The sequence below is a fragment of the Sciurus carolinensis genome, chromosome 17 (genome assembly GCF_902686445.1).
Source record: "Sciurus carolinensis chromosome 17, mSciCar1.2, whole genome shotgun sequence".
Taxonomy (NCBI): domain Eukaryota; kingdom Metazoa; phylum Chordata; class Mammalia; order Rodentia; family Sciuridae; genus Sciurus; species Sciurus carolinensis.
This window is the reverse complement of record NC_062229.1, coordinates 27,534,624-27,555,829: the sequence shown is the minus strand read 5'-3', so window position 1 is coordinate 27,555,829 and position 21,206 is coordinate 27,534,624. Positions and strand designations below refer to the sequence as shown.

The 21,206-nt window shown below is 42.3% G+C and overlaps 1 protein-coding gene and 1 non-coding gene across 3 annotated transcripts in view; one reads left to right on the top strand and one right to left on the bottom strand.

Annotated features, from left to right (window-relative positions):
* Nucleotides 1–5,997: 5,997 nt before the first annotated feature.
* Sec22c (SEC22 homolog C, vesicle trafficking protein) overlaps nucleotides 5,998–21,206 on the bottom strand; it is a 22,958-nt gene continuing 7,749 nt past the window's right edge. Inside the window, exons 3-7 of one of the 2 annotated variants that reach the window (XM_047532100.1) lie at nucleotides 17,290–17,453; nucleotides 15,293–15,472; nucleotides 13,007–13,125; nucleotides 11,547–11,612; nucleotides 5,998–9,591 (exon numbers count right to left, since the gene is read on the bottom strand). In XM_047532100.1, the coding sequence (XP_047388056.1) occupies nucleotides 9,391–9,591; nucleotides 11,547–11,612; nucleotides 13,007–13,125; nucleotides 15,293–15,472; nucleotides 17,290–17,453 (730 nt within the window). In that variant the 3' untranslated portion in view covers nucleotides 5,998–9,390. The remainder of the gene's footprint in view (nucleotides 9,592–11,546; nucleotides 11,613–13,006; nucleotides 13,126–15,292; nucleotides 15,473–17,289; nucleotides 17,454–21,206) is intronic. The other variant, XM_047532101.1, reaches the window with a different exon arrangement.
* On the top strand, nucleotides 18,849–18,921 carry Trnaa-ggc (transfer RNA alanine (anticodon GGC)). Its single transcript has one exon. It is a non-coding gene; the product is annotated as a tRNA-Ala (tRNA).

Here is a 21,206-nt window from a genome sequence, read left to right as displayed (position 1 = left end):
CAGAGAAGAGTAAAACAGGGAAGTGAAAAAAGACAATATAAAAGTAAATTATTGAACTGGTCACTGCTGGGACAATGGGGACTCATTGCCACTGGGACCCTCTGAGGACCTAGCGGAACGTGCATTATAATTGTCCTACTGGGGGACAGAAAAGGAAAGCATTAATCCCTGGATCTCATGGCCCCCTCAACTTCCAGGCTAGGTGTGTGTGAGTATCCAGGCTCCTGTAAGTATCCCACATCATGGTATCTGTTATGGTTTGGATGTGAGGTGTCCTCCAAAAGCTCATGTGTGAGATAATGTAAGAAGATTCAGAGAAGTGATTGGGTTGTGAGAGTATTAACCCAATCAGGGATCTAATCCCCTGATAGGGATTAACTGGGTAGTAACTGAAGTGGTAGGGTGTGGCTGGAGGAGGTGGGAATTGGGGCGTGGTTTGGGGTATATATTTGTATCTGGTGAGTGGTTTCTCTCTCTGCTTCCTGATCACCATGATGTGAGTTGCTTCCCTCTGCCACCCTCTCCTGTCATGATGTTCTGTCTCACCTCAAACCCCAAGGAATGGAGCCAGCCTTCTATGGACTAAGACCTCTGAAACCGTGAGCTCTCAAATAAACTTTTCCTCCTCTACAATTGTTCTGGTCAGATCTTTCAGTCACAGCAGGAAAACAGCTGACTAAAACAGCATCAGAGGAACTCTGAGCAGAAAGTTCTAGCTATGAGGTACAGTTGAGGTGAAGAGTTATCACGTTACCAGGGAGAAAACCAGCAAAGGTAGGCCAAGAAGATATGAGGTGGAGGGTCCAATATAGATGACCTCCTAGGATAGAGAAAAGGAGCCTCCCACCAAGTTCCCTGCACTCAAGGGTCTTCATGGACACTCACTGGCCCTGCTGCTGAAGCTGGTGACTGACATTCATAGCTTGTTCTCTTGGCAGAGTTTACCCTAGGTGACTCAGCCCCACTGTGGCTCACTCTGGCTCCTCAGGCCCCTCTGGTCTCGGCCATGCCTCAACCCAGTCCTGGGTATGAGCTGCCCTCACCAGGACCTCTATGGCAGATTCACCCCACCATTCACCATAGCAGTGCCATGATAGGCCCACCAATTCCACTTTCCTCATGACCTGTGGCATGCAGGAGCTTCTGGATCCCTTCTAGGCTTCTGGGAGCTGAGGGTGGCTCACACAGACTATCTTGCTATTAAATCTGTATCTCCACCATTTTTACCCAGAAGGTGGAGCACAGGCTGTCTGGGGCTCTGTCTTCCAAGTGCAGAGTGGGACACACACACCTTTTATTTTCAACTTTCATTTTTTTCTCTCAAGATGTTGTCCTGGACAATGAGACCAGGATATCGATGTCAGATTCTTCCTCTTCTCCTTGCCCCTCTTCACCAGCTGTCCTCCCCGCCCACCCTCATCTGCCTTCCTTTCCAGAGATGGCATCCCCTTCCCCTGCCTTTCCCCAGCTCATAATCGTCGAGTAGCTTCGGAGGAATAGGAATACACTTTCAGAAATGAAGGAATGAAATTTATGTCGAGCAATTGGGAGCAGGGGTGAGGCGTGTTTCTTGAGCCATCTATGGCGGCAGTGACCAGAGACCACAGACTCCATCTGGGCATGTGGACCAAGATGTTCCACTCCCCCCAACCCCTCGGCTCAGTGTCCTCCATGCCAAGTGACAGAGAACAGGCAGCTCTTGAAAAGACTAATATTTACTCTTCAAATGGGAGCTGGCACGGGCTGTTTCCTGTAGCCGGCATTTGGCTCACCCGTGGGATGGACACAACAGGAGGCACTCTGGGAGATAGGCAAACGTCCCCTCAGACACCAGCATTTAGGACAAGACAGCGTCTGCTGGATGAGGACAGCATGTTCCAAGGTCCCGTTTCACCTCCAGTTGCACACCTCCACAGCCGAGAGCTCACTGCTTTCCCAGCCCCGTTGGACTGCTCTGTGAGAAAGTTCATTCTAATGTTAGCCCTGTGTTCCTTGCCTCTGACCCTTGCTCTGATCCCTGGGGCCTCAGAAAATGTGCCTGGAACAACCCCTCTACCAGAGCTACGGTGGTCCTGGTCACCTTCTCCCTTTCCATTCCTAGCCATCTCAAGCTTCGCTTCCCCACTTTCACAATCTGAGCTCCATGGTCAGGACAGGCTATTTCTGGGATGGAAGGAAGGACTAGCCTTGGAGGCACCTCTGTCCCCTGCAGCTGTGTTCCTTGTCCTCATGAGAGCCCTTCAGTTGAGTGCCTCCTGTGGGAAAGAATCTTGGCCAGGAAACTACTGGTCAGGCGGCCTGAGTCCGAGGAGGAGAGAGTCCCCGGTGGCCAGACTGGCTCCCACTCACCCACTCTCCCTTCTGGAGTCCCCTCCTCTCCCCTTTCCCCATCTCTTATGGCCTCTGAAAACCAGTCCTGATGAGTACAGTCCCTGGCCTCTGCTTCAGTTCCTCCCCTTGCTCATGGGAGCAACCCCGGAAGCTAGAATACTCCAGTAGCATGCAGGGCTTTGCAAGTCCTGAAGGCTAGCCTTCTCAATCTTGTTATGTCCACTTCAGGGTTGGGTGCACCAGGGCAAATACAGGCCCACCTTGCTCTCCCAGGACTCTCAGACCTCACTGCTGACTCTCGCAATTTTTTAAAAATTCTCTATTATCAAGATACCTAATTCCCATGATGATGGCCCTATACACAACCATTCGAATGTTTTTGGTCTTTCTGTATATATTCTTACAAAAAATTGTATTGTTTTGTGCATATATTATGAATCATATAAAAGTTATTATTCACTCAGCTCTAAGTTCTAAAGATCCATCCATATTATGACATTCCATTTAAACCCAGTACTTCTGCCTGGTTTGCAGTGTTCCATGGGTAGCCTGCACTTCTCTGTCCATGATGCTATACAGGTTGCATTCCGCCATCACAAATAAAACTTCCATGAACATTTATCTCCATACCTGCTCCCTGAAGGATCTGTGTAAGAGTTCTCCTAGGACAAAAAACCAGAAGTGAAGTTTCCACATCATAAGGCATGTGCACACTTAATTTGGTAGGTAAGCCTTATCAGTCTGCCTGAGCTGCCATAATAAAATATCAAAGTCAGTGTGGCTTCAATGACAGAAATGTATTTTCTCATGATTCTGGAGGCTGGAAATCTGAGATCAAGGTGTCCAATGGTTGCTTTTCCCTTGTCCTTCACATGCTTTTTCCCAGTCCTAATCTCTTCTTATAAGGACACCAGTCCTACTGGATTTGGACCCAACCATATGACCCTATCTTACCTTAATTATATCTTTGAAAAGCACATCCTAAGGTCTGGGTCTAGGATTTAAACATGAGTTTTGGGGAGACACAAAGCAGCATGGCACTGAAGGTGACCTGTGCCTGTCTTCTCACTGCCAGCAGCCCACGAGGGCCTCCATCTCCACATTCCCTCCAGCACTTGGTGCCAAACTCACAAGCATAAGGTGATATCTTATGATGGTTTTAATGTGCATTTCTCTGTATTTAAAATTATCTTAAATCTAATTATCTAATCTGGATCGAATTATTTCAAATATCTTCATATGCTTATTAACATTTTAGGTTTTCTCTTCTGTAAATTGTTCATATTTTTGGGATTTCTGTCTTTCTTGAGGATTTACAAACACTGGTTAGAAATTAACCTTTATTGGTCTTAAGCATTGTAAATATCTTCTCCCATTGTTTGTCCATGAAATCATACAAATAAGATTTACAAATTCTCATCAATCATTTTGCTTTAAGGGTTGTGCCTGTTTTTGTTTAAAGAGTATATTTCTACCCCAGGCCACAAAGGTATTTTTTCTGTTCTTTAATGAACTATACAGATCTGGCCTTGCACATTTGATCCGATGTCTTACAGCTGACTCAGTAGAGCCAGGCAGGGCCTCCCTGCTGGGTACACTCAGGTGGGACCCTTCCTTTCTGAGCCTCTCTTCACCAGCACTTCTGCCACTTGGGCCCCTTTAAGGGGTGGCACCCACAAATAAAGAAGGCAACCTGACAGCCTGAACTTCTCACCCAGTCCTCCTAGCACAGAAAGGGCATCTTGATGGGCCAAGATCCCCTTTTATTCTTTGAGAGTGCTGCCGATCAGTGGGCAATCCCTTCTTCCAGCCCAGGGGACAGTCCTCTGCTTCTCTACCTGAGCAACAAGGTTTTACTAACCTTCAAATCCCAGAATCTAATTATTTGATACTTATTTTAGAAGCTTCGTCTTTCTCCAAAAGATTTGGGCTCAGGATAGATGGAGTAAGGACACTTGGAGCTTGCAGTCCCAATGTTTGGATGATGGTCAGGAGAGAATGGCGCACTTGCCTCCTTTCTGGGAATTCTATCAGCTGCCTCAGGAATAGCCTCTGGAAAAGGGCACCATCTCTGGGCTGGGAACCATGAGGCGGCTGGCAGCTGCGCCTCCTGGTGGTCATTTTGTGACCAGGTTGGTTTCGGGGAGATGAAAACTTCATCATCCTCAGTATGGACAGAAGCCTAGAACCCACAGCTGGGGACATGCCTACCTATGGGCACACAGCAGATGATGGGGGCAAAGGCTACAAAGAAGGCAGGCCACCCAGCTCCCAGGACAGCACTGTGACTACTGTCTCGGTTAGAAACTCCTGCAAAGGACTATCTGAGCCCTTGCACCTGTCCTGATGTCACTGGACAAGAAGATCAGAATGTCACTTCTCTCAATACTCCCTTCCTATTATATCAGGCCCACCTTATACCACAGGAAAAGAGACCTATATCTCAGAATTGTTCATACAAGTACAAACACAAACACACACATTAATAAACACCTCAGATTTATTGTCCCACTTCTGAAGCCACCTCATTTAATTTATATATACATAGTATATAAATGGCTATACAACATTCTGTATGTACATCAACACAAGTTTAGATTTTACCACTATGTGAAAGTTTGTTAAAATGTACCCATCATGTACTCAAAATAGATCTTTGCTGTAACATGAAAACAGTAAGAAGCTTGTATGACAAGGACAGCAAGCACTGGAAATGAGTAGTGGGGTAAATGGTTTTCCCCTGGCTAAATCAGCCTTAATTTTTTATGCTCTTAGTAGACGAGTCCATTAAATAAAATCGAATCCTGGGGGTTAAATCATATTAATAATTCTTTAGCTAATACTTCTGAAGCAATCCCAGAATTACACAAATGTAAGTGCTAAAGGTCATATATACCACACACAAGTTAGAGGAACAGAATGGGTTTGATAATTTTACCCTAAAATAAAAGGCACAGCTCTGCCGTCAGTACACATGGGCAGATGTTTCCATATCAAGCCATTCCCAGATTTTAACAACAAGTTCCTTTCTACACGTTCCCTGCTGATGAGGTTTCCCCAGCAACAGAAGCTTGACATCACTGTTCCTAGACAAGAGAATCAGAGCTCTGCTCATCTGAGTTGGTGACAGACGCTGAGGTTTGGTCTAACCAACAGAATGGGCCTGGAGTAAACCCAATGCCAATGCCACTGGGAGCTCTGTGCCTGGGAAGCAGGAGGCGGGTCCATGGAAGGAGAGGCTACTACTTTTCTGGAATGAAAGAATGAGGCCCTTTGCACTGCAGTCTCATAAAAGGCCTTTTTGCAAAGGTCAGAAGACATGGGTGTGCCAAGTCGCCTGATGCACGCAGAGCCTGCAGGACCAGCTGAACTCGCAGACCTCCTCCTGCCCAGTATTACCTTCCACTATCACTGCTGATCCTCACAGCAGCATGAAGAATTGCAGATGGACGTTTTCATCATTTCCTAGAAGAGAAAACTGAGGCCAGACAAGCAGGGACTTCCACTGTGTTGCAGGACTGAGTGGAACAGCCAAGCCAATCTCTAGACCATCTGGTCAGCTGATCAGTGTACACCTTCCAACAATTCACCCCCGGAGGGCACGTCCACTCACTCCTCCTTCACCATTAATATTAGCACTCAGGGTCACAGGCAGAGCTCCCCAGACCTGGGCAGGATTCTGCCTGGGATTCTGGAATATGAGCAATGGATGAGCAGGGTTTGCTGGGCACATCTGATTGCAGTAATCACTCCCATCCCTGTCCTCACTCGCGCTGCATTGTGCATATAGCAGATTTTCTGAGAGCCACTGTCCTGTGTGTTATGAGCAGTCAACTCCTAGTCAGGGAGCAGAAAATGGCATCCCTGGATGAAGGTGTAACATGCACCCACTGCATGCCAAGGGGTTGCTGTTATCTTCCAGCAGACAAGAGAGTCCTTGGTTCCGCTCTCCTACCTGTTTCTCTGCTTCATCTGACCCAAACAGCCTGTCGTTTGTGGTGTGCTGGTGGTCATCTTTGACTCTGAGCAGGGCTAACCACCAAAGTGCTAACCCTCCCTGAGGTCTGACTCCCAAGCAGGCTGAGGGCTGGGCCTCAATGCAGTCTGTTCCCACTATGAAGCCCCTCTGACTACCCTCTCAATTACAATTCAGGGGCTTTCCTATCCCTTCAGAGACTCCAGTTTCTGCCTCTATCTCCAAGTCTGGAGTTAGCAGGCAGAGATGGAAGAAGGCAGGGGAGTTGGAGAATCAGGGCACCTAAGAAAGAACAGAGAAGTTCAAGGGTGAGGCCTACTGAAATGACTAACTGCTTTCATTTCAGCATTCCTCCAGAAACCCTTTCCCCCATCCCTTAAGTAACTTGAATATGTTGGGCTATGTTCCCAAGTGCATGTCAACAGAGTTCACAAATAACAGGGGTGCACTCCCAAGAGGCAAAGTCAGGAGTCCCTGGTCACATTGCTCCCACTACAAGCAGTGGAGCCTCTAATACTGAGAGAGAATGCCACCCCAAACGAGCCCCAGTTGTCTCCACCCTGGAAAAGGAAAGCCAGGTAAAGTTCTCAGCTAACCATGGGAAGAGTAAACCAGAATCTTCTGTTTCCTGCCTACGAGCACTGAGCCACACTCCTGCCCTGACGCAGCAGAGGAAAGTAACACTCTCTGAAGCTCAAGCTCTCACAGCATCTGGTCCCAGAAGGCACCTTTAAGGTTTTGCTTTCAGCACTGCTTCCTCTGTCCCCAGATCTGGCCCCATGAGTTGGTTAGGCAGGTAGCATCGAGCACTGGGACAACGAAGGTGCCAGAACAGCAGTGGGTCCATGGTAAGGAAACTTCTGGGACATGGAACCAGCTTTTTGTCATCAGCATCACACAAGGCGCTATAAAGCTCTAAATCTGAACCAAGTCAACCCCAATCCTGCAATCTCCCTTGGAGGAAATCAGCAGACTTCTTTTCTATCATTAGTCTCTTCCTCCAGCAGGTATCTTTTAGCTGGATTTCTGTTAAAAAATGTTTTTGTGGTCATTATTTATACTGTTCTTCTAGTACATCTTTTTCCTTCTGTTTACAAAAATAAATCTCAAACCCTGTCTAGACTTTACCTGATTAAGACCACACTCAACCAAGTGTACATAATGTCTCCCCTGGTGGGAGGGCAGGGAGCTTTACCAGCAAGGGCTCATCTTCAGGGACTGCTTCTTTATTGCTTGCTAAATGTAGGTCACAGGCTCAGACCCAAAACACGTGGGGTGCAGGCTACACAGCAACACCAACATCAAAAAGGCTCAAAAACAATATATTTTAAAGCTGTTTATCAACTTTTAAAGCTCTGTGTGTGTATGTTTTAATTTTAATTTAAAAAGACCTCCAATTCTATCTTATTGCTTCTTCAAAATTTTCTCCCAGGAAAACTGAAAATTCATTTGCCAGGTATGTAGAAATTTTGAAGATGCAGTCAATGGAGAGACAACCTTGAAGTTTTTGTCTGAGGATGCTGCCCATATACTTTTCATATCCAGATATTTTGTATTTGGTTAAAAATAGAAAATTCTATTATAAGAAAATAAAGTTTCTATGGCAACATTTTCCCAATCCAGTTAAGCGTCATATAAACTTGTGTTTCTTAAAATGATACCAAGGTAGCTCAATAACAATACAATAATAACCAAATGCAACTAAATTCTCTAAAACTACATTCTTGCTTCCCCACCAATTCAATCACTCTCACAATGGTTTGCTACTTTAAAAAACTATTAAAATAGAATTTTACCTTATCAAGTTACATAATTCAACCCAAAGTATTCCAAACAATTGTGGTCAAGCTATTCAGATTCCAGACTACTACCAAAACAACCAAAGAGCAAACTCCCCAAATGACCTCCTGGGCCATTTGAGCCTGACAACCGAGGCTGAAATTTCTGGAGACCTGAGGGATCTTATTCAGAGCCATACTTAGGAAAACGATGACCAATTTTTTGACAATGAAATAAACTTTCTAGAGCATGTATCAACTGTATCTTGATAATTTGAAAAGTTAACATCTATTTAATTCCTACTAATAAAAAAAAAATGAGACTCTTGATCCTAGTAAGATCATCAGGAAAGGTGTAGAGGAGTAATTAATTTGGGGGCCTTTGGGAAGAGGCACACAGGATCACCATTAAAATGACAGGCACTCAGCTACTATTTCAAAGGCTGATGGCAGCAACTTCTGCCAATTGTGCCTGGTCAGTGTCTGAATCCACATCATTTGCCTACTCCACTTTGTGCTCAATTGTCAGGTATCCAGAAATTCTCAGGTCCGCTCGATTCAACAGTATTGATTAAGCAATTATTTTTTAAATATTCTGATATACCCTGCAGATAAATATACATTTCTGTCCCCACAATCCCACCACAAAGGTTATCAATAAATTAAGTAAAGTCAGATTTCCTAACGATTTTCTCAGCTTACATTTGTCTTCACTCTAAATTAAGTTCAATTTATATCCAAAATATATTTAAATATTTCAATGGTATATCGAACCTAAGTTATCAAAAATGTAAACAAAATTTACCTAGCTTATATCCATGAACTATATGTTTAAGTTTTTAATTCACCCTGTACTGACCCTCTATAAAAAACTAACCAAGGCCCATTTATGCTGATTTAGATTTTAAAGTAGTTCCCTGGAGACAACTGCCAATTTCTAAAACTAATATTATTGAATCTAGTGGTTTGGGTAATATTCAGTTTAAAGGACCAAAATGTTTCCATTCTGATCTTCCAATAATTCTCCTTCTGAGTGAACCCTCACATTCTGCTGTCCTAAGTAAACGTGCTCAACTGGAGGTTCTACAATGATGCTTGGCACACGACCAAGACCAGGTGGGTATTCAGTGATCTCATGACTTCCACTGCACCTGTTAGTAATCCCCAATCTCAGTTTTTCAGTCCAGTTTAGTTGAAAGGATCGTCAAGCATGGAAACTTGAGGTGAAGTAGAGAAGCAGGAAGGGAAACACAGATTGACCTTCAAAAGAAAATCAAAGGATCCATCCATCATCACATGGTGTCCTCACACTCCACAGTCAGACTGCTTCTCCTGAAGCTGCCTTGTCAGTATCTGGTATGAAGACAGAAAAGCCACTCCTATATGGAAAAGGATCTGCCAGAGGTTCCTCAGCCCGTGCAGGTACACATTGCCCAGGCAAATAAAGAACAGCATCAGCACCACCTTCATAGTCCTGGCTGGACTGTAGAACAGGTACAAATAACACTGAAACGAGACCAAACAATGCAACCAATCAGAGATAATCAAACAGCCACAAGATTAGGTGCAAGATTCACCTCCTGCAGGTGCCACCAATAGCATCACTTCATACATACTTACTAATTAAACTGCATGCACTATAGTGAAGCTTGGACTTCCTGGTTAGGATGCTGCTGATCTTTGGATAAAAGACAGGATTTGAAAGAGAGAAGGAGAGTGAGACAGATGATGGTGGAAAGAAGTTGAAGACATAAGAGACAGAAATGTCCAGGCTGTGGGCTGTAGAGGAGAGGGAGAGGGTTGTGAGGAGTGGGCAGACAGCCAGGATCTCCCAGTAGGATTGACTGGTCTCCAAGGGAAGTTTCCCTTCAAGGAGCCATGACAGGCAAGCAAGCTGGTGACAGTCATGATTTTACTATTTTGGTTCCTCCTGAGTCACAGCTCAGTTCCCTTGGGCACATTTTTTAAATCACATCTTCAAAAGCATCTCTGAGTCAGTGAAAGGTCTCCCAAAAGGGAGAGCAATGTATTTCATGTAGAGTGACCTCACAGAAAAGGGACTATTCTTGTTCTGCAAAAGCTGGAAACAGTTTTTAATTTTTTTTAAAAGAAATAAAAAGCACATTCTCAGAACATGGAACAATTCAACAAAGGCTTAAGTTATAGCAGGAGAGAGGGTCTCTCACTGAAGGAGATATCCAGATACGAACATAGTTGAAGGAGTAAAGGTGGAACTGTGAGGTCCCTGCAGCCCTGAAATGCCAGCTCTAAAAAACCTTGCTGGCTATGCCCAAGGTTTTACAGAACAGTTTCCTAAAACGTGAGTGCATTTTTAATGTAGGGTCGAAAACTTCTTTTTGCACAACCAGGTAATTCTTGAAAATAAACCATTCTAAGATGTATGCAGATGTGTCCCGAGAACAAATTTTTGCGGGGGTGGTACTGGGGATTGAACTCAGGGGCACTCAAACACTAAGTCATCCCCAGCCCTTTTTTGTATTTTATTTAGAAACTGGGTCTCACTGAGTTGCTTAGCACCTCTCTATTGCTGAGGTTGGCTTTGAACTCGTGATTCTCCTGCCTCACCCCGCTGAGTCACTGGGATTACAGGCATGTGCTACCACGCCTGATCAGAAATTTTCATTAAAAAAAAAAAAAAAAAAACCAAGAAAAAAGCTTAAGAATGCAATGAAAGTACTAAAATTTTAGCAAGGAAGGAGAATTCAAGTCAGGTTTTTGTTAGAATGAACTCTGCCTACAAGGAACACAAAAGCTCCTTCTCATGCTACCCCTTTTAAGTACTCAGCTTATTTGAAATAACTAAATAATAATCCAAGCCCTCTTGTTAATGTCCTAATTTTTGTTTCATTTCCTAGGGACAGACTTGAGTCAGAAGGTATTACTATTAAAAAACCTGAAAATTTATTTTTTACCTAGTTATAGGTTTAAAAATCACATCTTTGGGGTTATGGTTGTGGCTCAGTGGTAGAGCACTTGCCTAGCATGTGTGAGACACTGGGTTCAATTCTCAGCACCACACATAAATAAATAAATAAATAAATAAATAAATAAATAAATAAATAAAAGGTCTATCAACAACTAAAAAAAATATTTTTAAAAAGCACATCTTTGTGTTTCTTGTAAAGAAGGGTATTTCTGCACTTGAACTGTTGCAAGAATAAATACAGGGCAACATCCTGCCTCACCCTGCAATGTCATCCTTCCCTTCTAGAGATTCAAACCCAAGCACCTAGTTCCTATTATACTGTTTTCAGTGGCCTTGGACTAGTGGCTTCCCCTTTCTAGCCCAAAATTCCTCTAAAATGAGAGGATTAGACAGGATGAGCCATAGGTCCTTCCGCTTAGTATGGTCCAAGACCTTGGTAGAATAAAAGCAGGATCTACAACTTGCTGATAGTTCCAGGAGAAGAACAAAATAAGCCCATCAACACTTCACCCACCTGGAAAATACAGGCTACGAAAGGAATAAGAAAAGCCAGAATGTTTCCAATTTCCTCACGGGCAACCTAAAATAAGTACAAGAAACAGAAGGAAAGAATATTTAGATGAAACACTGTAACCTGGAGTACTTTAACCCTCATTCAGTGTGGTAGGGCTGACAGCACAAATGAGACCCAAGTCCCTATTTATCTACCAGATCAGGGGCTGGCATGCAACCATTTTCAATGAACTAGACAAACCAAGTGCCCTCCTGTCCCCACAGACCTAAGTCCTCAACCTGTAATGAGCCCAAGATCACTCCACCTCTCAAAATCCTACTCATCTGTCAATACCAAGGTTTCTCTAATTCTTCCCAGCCTCAGCCACTGCCATGTCCTCAGTGCTGTCACCACACTATGCTTGTACCACAAGAGTCCTCAGGGACAAGGTCTTAACCATCCTGTTGGCATCTATTCTAGCTGTACAGACAGTTGGCAAGTATCTGGTTGTGTATAATCATAAACAATAAGAATGGAAACCATACCAAACACTGGTCAAAGATGAGATGTGTTATCAGGCAGATACCACTCTGGTAACAGCCAGTTGCCACTCTCCACGATCTACACCAGTCTCTGAGGTCCAGTATCCACTGCACTTTAGACTATGGCTTCCACATATGTAGGTACCAGCATTACAGTTCTATCTTTTAAAACATTATCTATTTGCTTATACTAATAGTTCCTTTAATTCTGTTCCTTTAAAAAGTATGTGAAATACTTCAAAATTCAAAAGCCTATTTTAAAAAGCATTGAGCTGGGCATGGTGGTGCACACCTGTAATCCCAGCTACTTGGGAGGCTGAGGCAGGAGGATCACTGAAGCCAGTCTGGGCAACTCAGTTAGACCCTATTTCAAAATAAAATAAAAAAGGCTGGAGATGTAGCTCAGTGGCTGGGCACTTGCCTAGCATGCACAAGGTCCTGGGTTCAATCCCCAGTGCCAAAACAAACAGCAATGAAGCAGAAAGTTGCTTTGAGATGAGCAGGCCAACAAAGAAAACTCTATCACTACCCTAGTAATACAGGTCTTTACAAATCAGACTATGGGACAACCTTTTCCCAGGGCAAAGAGAGACTTAACCTTAAAGTCTGAGAATTGAAGTTTGCCACAGGTGAATAATCTAAGCCCTGGACAGACACCTGCATTCCCAAGGGGAAAAAGGTGGTCCAATGTCCTTGTAGCAAGTTGTCCATTTTATACCAATATCCCAGCAGGCTGTTCTGGTTTCTTAGGACAATATATGCAAAAGAGCAACTTTCATGTTCATTCGACTTACTACAAAGTACAAAAATTTTTAAATCTTTTTCATTTTAATTTAAAAAAAATTTTAACCTCAGTGCATAATAACTTTATAAATAAAATATACTCATTTCTTCTAGAATGTGTCCTTCAATTTAAACTGTTTAAAAAAAAAAAGTTACCTGTAAAGAATGTTCTGCAAGGTGAACACCACGAATGAGGTTCAGAGCAGCACACATAATGTTGAGGACAAGGGAGAGAATCCCCAGGGCCGTCACTGGCTCCATTCGGAAATTAGGAGCTTCACAATGAAAAGAAAAAAATAAGTGTCTAGAGGAAAATAACATCTATATGAAAGAAAGATAAGCAAAGCCATTAACTAGACCTCCACTAATGATAGGCTTATGATGTTAAACACAAAATTGCAAACATGCTAATTTTAAAAGCAACAGAAGTTAGAAGAAAATAGGCAAGAAATGAAGGACAGAATGGACCTGAGAATCTGAGGTATCTTCCAGAATAAGTCCTTTTCTAGGTAAGTGCAGGTTTTCAAGTGCTTAATTTCCTTTCCATTTAGAGCAATGGTTCTCAACCAGGGTGATTTGCTGCCCCCAAAGGATATTTGATAATGTCTGGAGACATTTTTGATTAGCATCCAGTGGGCAGAGGTCAGGAATGCTTCTAAACATTTTATAATGCACAGGTTAGCCACCCACAGTAAAGAATGGAGTGGTGCAAATATATCAAGAGATTGCAGATTGAGAAATTATGATTTTCAACAACTTCTTCTGCCATAAGAGAGGACCATGGCTTTATTTGTAAATTGGGTGTCAAATTCTGATGGCATTTTTATTAGATGCTTCAACCCCCAGCTTGTAAAACGTTCCACTCTTTTTCATGATAAGGACAATGTTCAGGGTCATGTGTGCATCTAAAACTGGTAGCAAATAAATGTTTTTAATTCTAAAATGATTGGGAAGAGGAGGGGAAAATTGATTATTTAGGCTATAAGCTGTTTCTGGAATTATAATTAGAACAAATGTTCCATGCACTCATTAAAGATAACCCTTGAAATGAACTCTGGTTCACATAATAAATGGTGTCCCACCCATTCTCTTTTAAAATCATCCTTTCTTGTCCTTACATTTCTCACACTCGTGCACATGTGTGCATGTGCGCAAGCACACACACACCCACACCCACACCCACACTCTCACACCCCTGGCCACAACACAACTTATGCCTACTGTTAGTGTGTTAGAGTTTCCACTGAGTAATTCAAAGTTCCTGTTAGAACAGAACATGCTACCTGTTAAGATTCTAGTCTCAGGACAATAAGATGAGTCAAACCACAGTAAAAATGTCCTAGAAAGAAGGCAAGCTGACACTTTCTGGATATGCTCCACTTATCTAAGTGTTTAAAAAACAAAACATATATTACAAAGTTATCCCTGTGTTCAGGGAAAAACTTGGGATTCAATTATCCAGTCTTCTTTCTACAAAAGTTAAATGTTCTCCCAATACAAATTAGAACAACTTATTGATTGGCATGAGAGCCTACTGGTTGAAACAGATTAAATCAAAACACAATGTTAAGCCAAAAACATGAATTTTTTATTACACCATTTTTAAATTCAAGCAATGAGTTTAGTACAAAACAGTTAAAAAAAAAAACAAAATAATTAGACTGTTACAGTACAGACAGCTCTCTCTCTCTCAGGGGATTCAGTTCTTACACCATTATAAAATTCTTAGACTGTAAATAACTACCTTAATTAAATATCAGTTTAACTTTATGTAATTATAAAACTAGGAATGCAAAAAAATCATTCTTCGTTATGTGCTAAGTAGCTAATGGTGTTAATTCCAAAGTGACAGGGTGCTGGTGTACTGTGAGCATGTCATTAACACTGTATTCTTTAGATGAGGACTCTGGAACCCACCCGGACAGAGGGAGGTCTCCAGGTCTCAGGGACAGCCAGACAGCAATGGCACTAGGAGCCTGGCTCTGGGCCCTGTCCAAACACTCATCACCACAGCCCTCTCTCCAACAAGGTGTACAGGGGTTCTCAGGGGAGATTTGCAACATTTACCAAGTGATACAGTAAGGATATATATATATATAATCTATATGGTTCAACGAGTAGCTTCTAGCAAAAGAGAAGGAATTTTATTTACAAAATTTAAACTTGTAGATTTCACCCTGATTAAGAAAACAACCTCCCAAGTCCACTCTTCTCAACTCTTGGATTTCATCAAAAGAATAGATCCTCTCAAATCAACCCACTTTCAGAGCAGCTAAGGTTTATATGACATGACCATCTGGAAACAGAATCAGTCCATAATTTTCCTAACATATTTTCTATGTTCCCCTCTCAAATAAACATTTCTAGTACATAAAAAAGTCTATTTGAAATACATAGTGTCACTTCATCTTCATTAGTATCAGAGAAAAGCAGGCCACTTACCAGGCTCTGAGTGCATTGGTATGTGACCATTCATCATGCCATTTGCCATATCTGTGTCCTCCACAGTAAGAACCACTGGAGGCTGGAACTCAAGCTCCTCCTGAATTTTCTCCAAGCTGCTCTTCATCTGAGAGGAACTCACATAGTTAAAATGCCACTTCATTTTCTGAATGACACTGTCTGCAAAAAGAGAGCAACCCAAGTTGAGCATTCTCATCAGAATAGATGACAATATGTGCAAAGTGAAGTTCACATTTCTAAGCAAGTTAGTAAGTCAGCCAGATTTTGAAGAGTCAAGTTATACATCAAGATCAAATGATTACTATGTAACAACATTAGTCTGATCAATCTCTTCAAAGTAGAATGATTAAAAGGTGATTACAGAGATGGCAATAGTGTATCACAGGACCACAGTGACAAGGGAGTCAAGTGGAAAGGGGCTGGAGTCTTGGCCACTTATGACAATACAATCCTAGGTGATTCACACAACATTTCTACACTTGAAAATGGGGACAGTTATTCCTGACTTGAGCATCTCAAGAAAAGCTTGTTTGAAAGTACAAATGAATATGACTATGTTGTGCAAACTAGGATTACATATTTGAAAGCAATTGATTTTAATTCTTTTAGGTTCATCTATTACCAAATCTTAACAAGCTTTTAAAGTAAAACTTGCTATGTATTGACAAAGCAAAATCATGTACAATTCTAATATCAATGTGCTTGGACACATTCCACTCCCATTCAATAGTGAGCAAATGTGGTACCAATGAAGGGTCTCCTGTCAGATCAAGCACACTGTTTTGGAAGAAGGGCACTTGCACTCCAAATCAACTGAGAGCCAAAGTCTTGCTGCAGCTGTGGTCTGCTTTGGGATAGTATGTCCTTTTCAAAGGAAAAAGTGAGGCTAAAATCCTCGAGAGAGAGCAAGAGCCAGAGCTCTCTGTCTATCATGGGTCTACCACAGTGGGTCCTGCCTACTAGGAAGCTCCCCAGCTCCTTCGAGTGAGACCAACAGAGGGCGCTGGTTCCATTTCTAATGAGCCAGCCAGTAGGCCATAAGAGGGAATGCAAGGGCTAAGGCAGTAGCAGCCAGAAAGCCCAAGTGCAACATTTCCAAGTGCTATCCCATACCTGACCATGTGTACCAGAAGCTGCCAATTCCTCGTTCAAGAGCATCACAAAGACCCAAAATGTCCCCCAACCCCAAGAGCTCAAAATGAGCCACACTGACAAAAACCAAGCACCCTCTATGATTATCATGCTATAGTCCAAAGTCCCCGAGCCTCCACAGGGCCTTTCTGGTACAGTCTAAAAAAGAAGAACCCTTTCCAGAAAAGGGTTTCTCAAAGTTAAGAGTGAAGGACCATAATTTTCTTACTTCAAAATGTTGTAGATTAATACTTGTTGATAAAGTGCCATTTTTTAAATCACAGGAATGTTGAATTACAGTACATTTCTGAACACTTTTTCTCATTTTCTGTGCTTACATCATGAAAGAAGAACACTCTTTGAGTAGTACTGCTCTAGAGCAAGGGTCAGCAAAACTTTCTTAAAGCACTCAACAGTATTTTAGTCTGGGGGGCTCTATGGTCTCTGTCGTGACAACTCAATTCTGCTCTGTTGGGCAAAAGCAGCCATAGATAACTCAGAATGAGCATGACTGTGTCCCACTTTACTTGCAAAAACAGGCAGTTGACTTATGGTCCACAGTTTGCCGACCCCAGCTTCAGAAGCCTGTGGTGAATAACCTACTCAGGTTTCACCCTTCCTTACTTCCCCCAGGCTCTGGAGACATGAAAAGCCAGAGTATTAAACGTCAAGGCTTCCAGGCCAATTTAATAGCTGTGAAATCTCATGGTGTGAGGCTCTTCTTCAGTGCCAGGTGCTTGTACCTCTCATGGCTTTTCTCAATGATCAAAGCGAAACCTCAACTCTAAGTTCTATACATCCAATGCCATAGGAGAGCTCAGTACACATGAAAGAGGGTTACCAACCAAACTCGAGAAAAGCATAGGGCCTGGAGGCGAGGCCAATGCAGGTGGTGTCATAGGAAGCTGTGAATTCCCACCACAGGGTCTCCAGGAAGCAGAAGGCCATGGCTGCTGGACACTGGCGGGAGCAGATAGCCATGCAGGCCACGTCCCCAGAAGAAGAAAAACTGAAACAAAAGAGCAACATCTGCATGACCAGGAAACACACTCATGTGTTCCCACCCCACACCCAGATACCACCTCAGCTCACCTCTGCACTTTCTTGGCCTCCAACACTCTAGTAGCCGTCTGTGGCATATATATTACATCTTCAGCTAGATCAGTTTCTAAGACTATTTTTCTTAAGACTTCCTTTAAAATGTCTAATAGTATTAGTCACCCACAGGGTGTGATCACTTACTTATGTATGCATGAGAGGCGCACTTTGTATTAGGGAGGATCAATTCAGACTCCTCTGCACTGAGAATAATGTTTTTCTGCTTTAATTTACACCAATAGATGTTCTAATGTTAAATCATCCTGGCACCCTGAAATAAATCCTTGTTGTATGTTTCTACATATTCATATATATATATATATATATACACCTGCTAGGTTTAGTCTGATAATGTTTTATTTAGGATTTTTGTGTCTATGTAAAATTAGACTGATTTACAATTTTCCTTCCTATGCTGTCTTCATCTGGTTGTGCTACTAAGGTTATTCTGCCCTCAAAAAACAAATACAGGTTATTTCTTCTTTTTATACTCCTTTTCAGACTGTCCTGCTATCATTTCAAGTTTGGGGCAAGTGGGGTCTAGTTCAACTATCTGTGGTGTCTATTAACTGCCACTCATGGTGGAATATTTCCTCATGTATTGCCATTTTTGCTGAAAGTTCTCCACTGTGGGCCTTGTCATTTTCTGTAGAACCCTGAGGCCTGAGTTGTGGCATACTTTTTCCACGGTGGTTCTGCATTTGTTTTGGTCAGCTACCTTACAAGTGTCATCAACCTGGGACCAATATGGATGTTTGAACCTTAGCTTGGGAATCCCTAGACCTTGGGGAATATAAACTTCAACTTCCCATGAGGCAGAAGAACAAGGTTTCAATTAGCTGAGATTTTATTTTTTCCTTCCCATCCAAAGCTCAGGAGAGATGAGTTACCCCTGTATCAGAGGGCACACTATTTCCATCATTTCACTAGATTGTAGTCCGATGAGGTGTTTTTCTTTTATGCAAAGGTCTCATTCTGACATACCACCCTACGTGAGTCCAAAGACCTCTTTCCTTCATGGGTGGCGAAGCTCCAGCTCTAAGTAGACTATGACTGATCATCAGGAACCTCAGCTTTAACTCACACACATACCACCGAGATATTTGGCTCCCCTTCATTTCTGGCAACTTAGGGTTTCTTTCATTCTCGACTATACATTTAAAGTAATTTTTTATATATATTTACCCAGACTTTTTTGGATATTTCCTACAGGAGGTCTTTAGGTTTTATTGTTGTACCATCTTTTTATAACTGCAACTCTCCACATAAAACCTTTTTCAACTTAAAGAAAAGGATGACTGGGGCTGGGGGTATGGCTCAGTTGGTAGAGTGCTTGCCTGGCATGCATGAGGCCCTGGGTTCAATCCCCAGCACAACCAAAAAAAAAAAAAAAGAAAGAAAGAAAGAAAAGGATGACTGTCCTCTTGACAGAAGGAATCCTCAAGAAGGGGCCTCACCTCTTTAGGACAGAGGTGTTTCTATATGAAAAAGGATCCCTATTGTGGGCTGAATGTGTCCTCAAAAAGACATGCTGGGCTGGAGAGATAGCTCAGTTGGTAAAGTGCTTGCCTTGTAAGCACAAGGCCACGGGTTCGATTCCCAGCACCACAAAAAAAAAAAAAAAAAAAAAAAAAAAAAGACATGCTGAAGTTCTAACTCCCAATGAATGTAATTTTATTTGGAAACAGCATCTTTGCAGGTGTAATCAAGATAAAATGAGTTTATACTAGATTAGGGTAGGTCCTCATCTAATGATTGGAACCCTTATAGAAGGAAATGTAGACACAGAAACAAAGGAAAGGCCATGTGACCATGCAGACATTGGAATAATCATGTGTCTATCAGCCAAGGAAAACCTGGGATTGCCAGCAACCACCAAAAGGAGCAGAGCTACAGGAAGGAGTCTTAAAGCTTCAGAGGAAGCAGGCCCTGCAACACCCAGGTTTCAGACTTTTGGCCTTCAGAACTGTGAGAGATTATGTTTCTGCTATTTGACACCAGTGTATACTAATTTGTTGTGGTAACTCTAAGAAATATGACCCTTCAACCATAAAAAGCTATGATAGTGCTCACCCATAAGACAAGAAAGTCTTAGTTTTGTCTGTGAATATAAAGGTGAATATTCAATTCAAAATACAAATGAGTAGAACGTTTTATATTCCTTTTCCAAAAGGTATCCAAGATTTCATTCTGAAATTGTAGACTTCTTTTTAACTGAGAAAAATAGCCTTCAACAGAGAAAAGCTGTCCTATCTGAGGCACAGCACACATTAGTTCATCACAGCCTCATGCAGAAGGGGGATCAAGGAAGGTGCTTTCAGGCAAGCAGAGAAAGGAACTGCAAATGTGGGCAGATGCAGCTCAGCTTTTGTGCCTGAGCACCCAAAGTGACAGCTGTAGGTGCTGGCCACCCAACATCACTCAGGAAATAGCCCTTCTTACCTGATAACACCACTTAAGACTGGTGTTAGGCCTGGACTATCCCTTCTGTTTTTATGATTCTAAACCTGAATTGCCCTTAAAGGTCTCTACCTTATCAAGTCAACTAAAAATCCATGATTCAAGGAAAGCAAAAGGGACTTGGTAAATGAAAGCCTAAATACTAAAAAATATAGATGTAGTGCATAGAACAAGCTATTTTAATATTTTAAAACCTGTCTTGCCCTTGATTCCTCCACAAAATGACTGGCTTCTTGCTCTAAGTCCTGCAATAAAATGTGAGAAACTGACCTCAGTGCCTGACTGCCTGCATTCAAATCTTGGTTTCACTGCTTGCTAACAGCAAAGCTTTGGTTAAGTGGCTTAACCTCAATTTCCTCCTCTGCAAAGCATGTGTAATACTGCTGCTTGCCTCATAAGCCACAAGAAGCACAGGAACAGTGCCTGGCATATGGAAAGCACTCCACACAATTACCTGTTATTACTAGGATTATTATGACCACCTGGGTCCTACTTCCACTGGAGTTTTTCCCACTGTATTCTGTTCAGTTATATATTTCTCTTGATCCTTCATTAGACTTTACGTTGTTTGAAAAACAGAGACCCACTGGCTCATTTTTCAAGCCCCAGATCCTGTCACATGGTAAAAATTTAAATGTGAAAATTTGTAAGGTAAAAAAATTAAAAAGAAAAAATAGCTCTTGAAGACAATAGCTTTCTCTCTCTCTCTAACATTTTAATCTAGCATCTCCTCTCCCTCCTTATCCTTTTCCTCCCCTGCATCTAAGTGCAGGGAAAAAAAAAAAAACCAACTTTCAAACTAAAGTCATAAAAACTGGCTGAACCCAGGTCTTCTAATACTCGGGGGCACTCCACTGACAGAAGTCAGCAGTTGGAACAGCAACTTTTGAGGCTCTGAGGACATCCACATCATTTTTTTTTAAAGTTGTCAATGGACCTTTATGTTATTTATTTATTTATATGTGGTGCTGAGACTCGAACCCAGTGCCTCACACATGCTAGATAAGTGCTCTACCACTGAGCCACAACCCCAGCCCACCCACATCATTCGATTCCATTGTTGTGAACACACAACCTAAGACCACTGTCTGATGCTTTAACTACTTTTAACACACATGGTGATCAGCATACTGTGACCTCAACAGGTGGATAAAAGTAATCCATATTCTGCTGTTGTTCTGAATAAGTGAATATGTTCACTTAC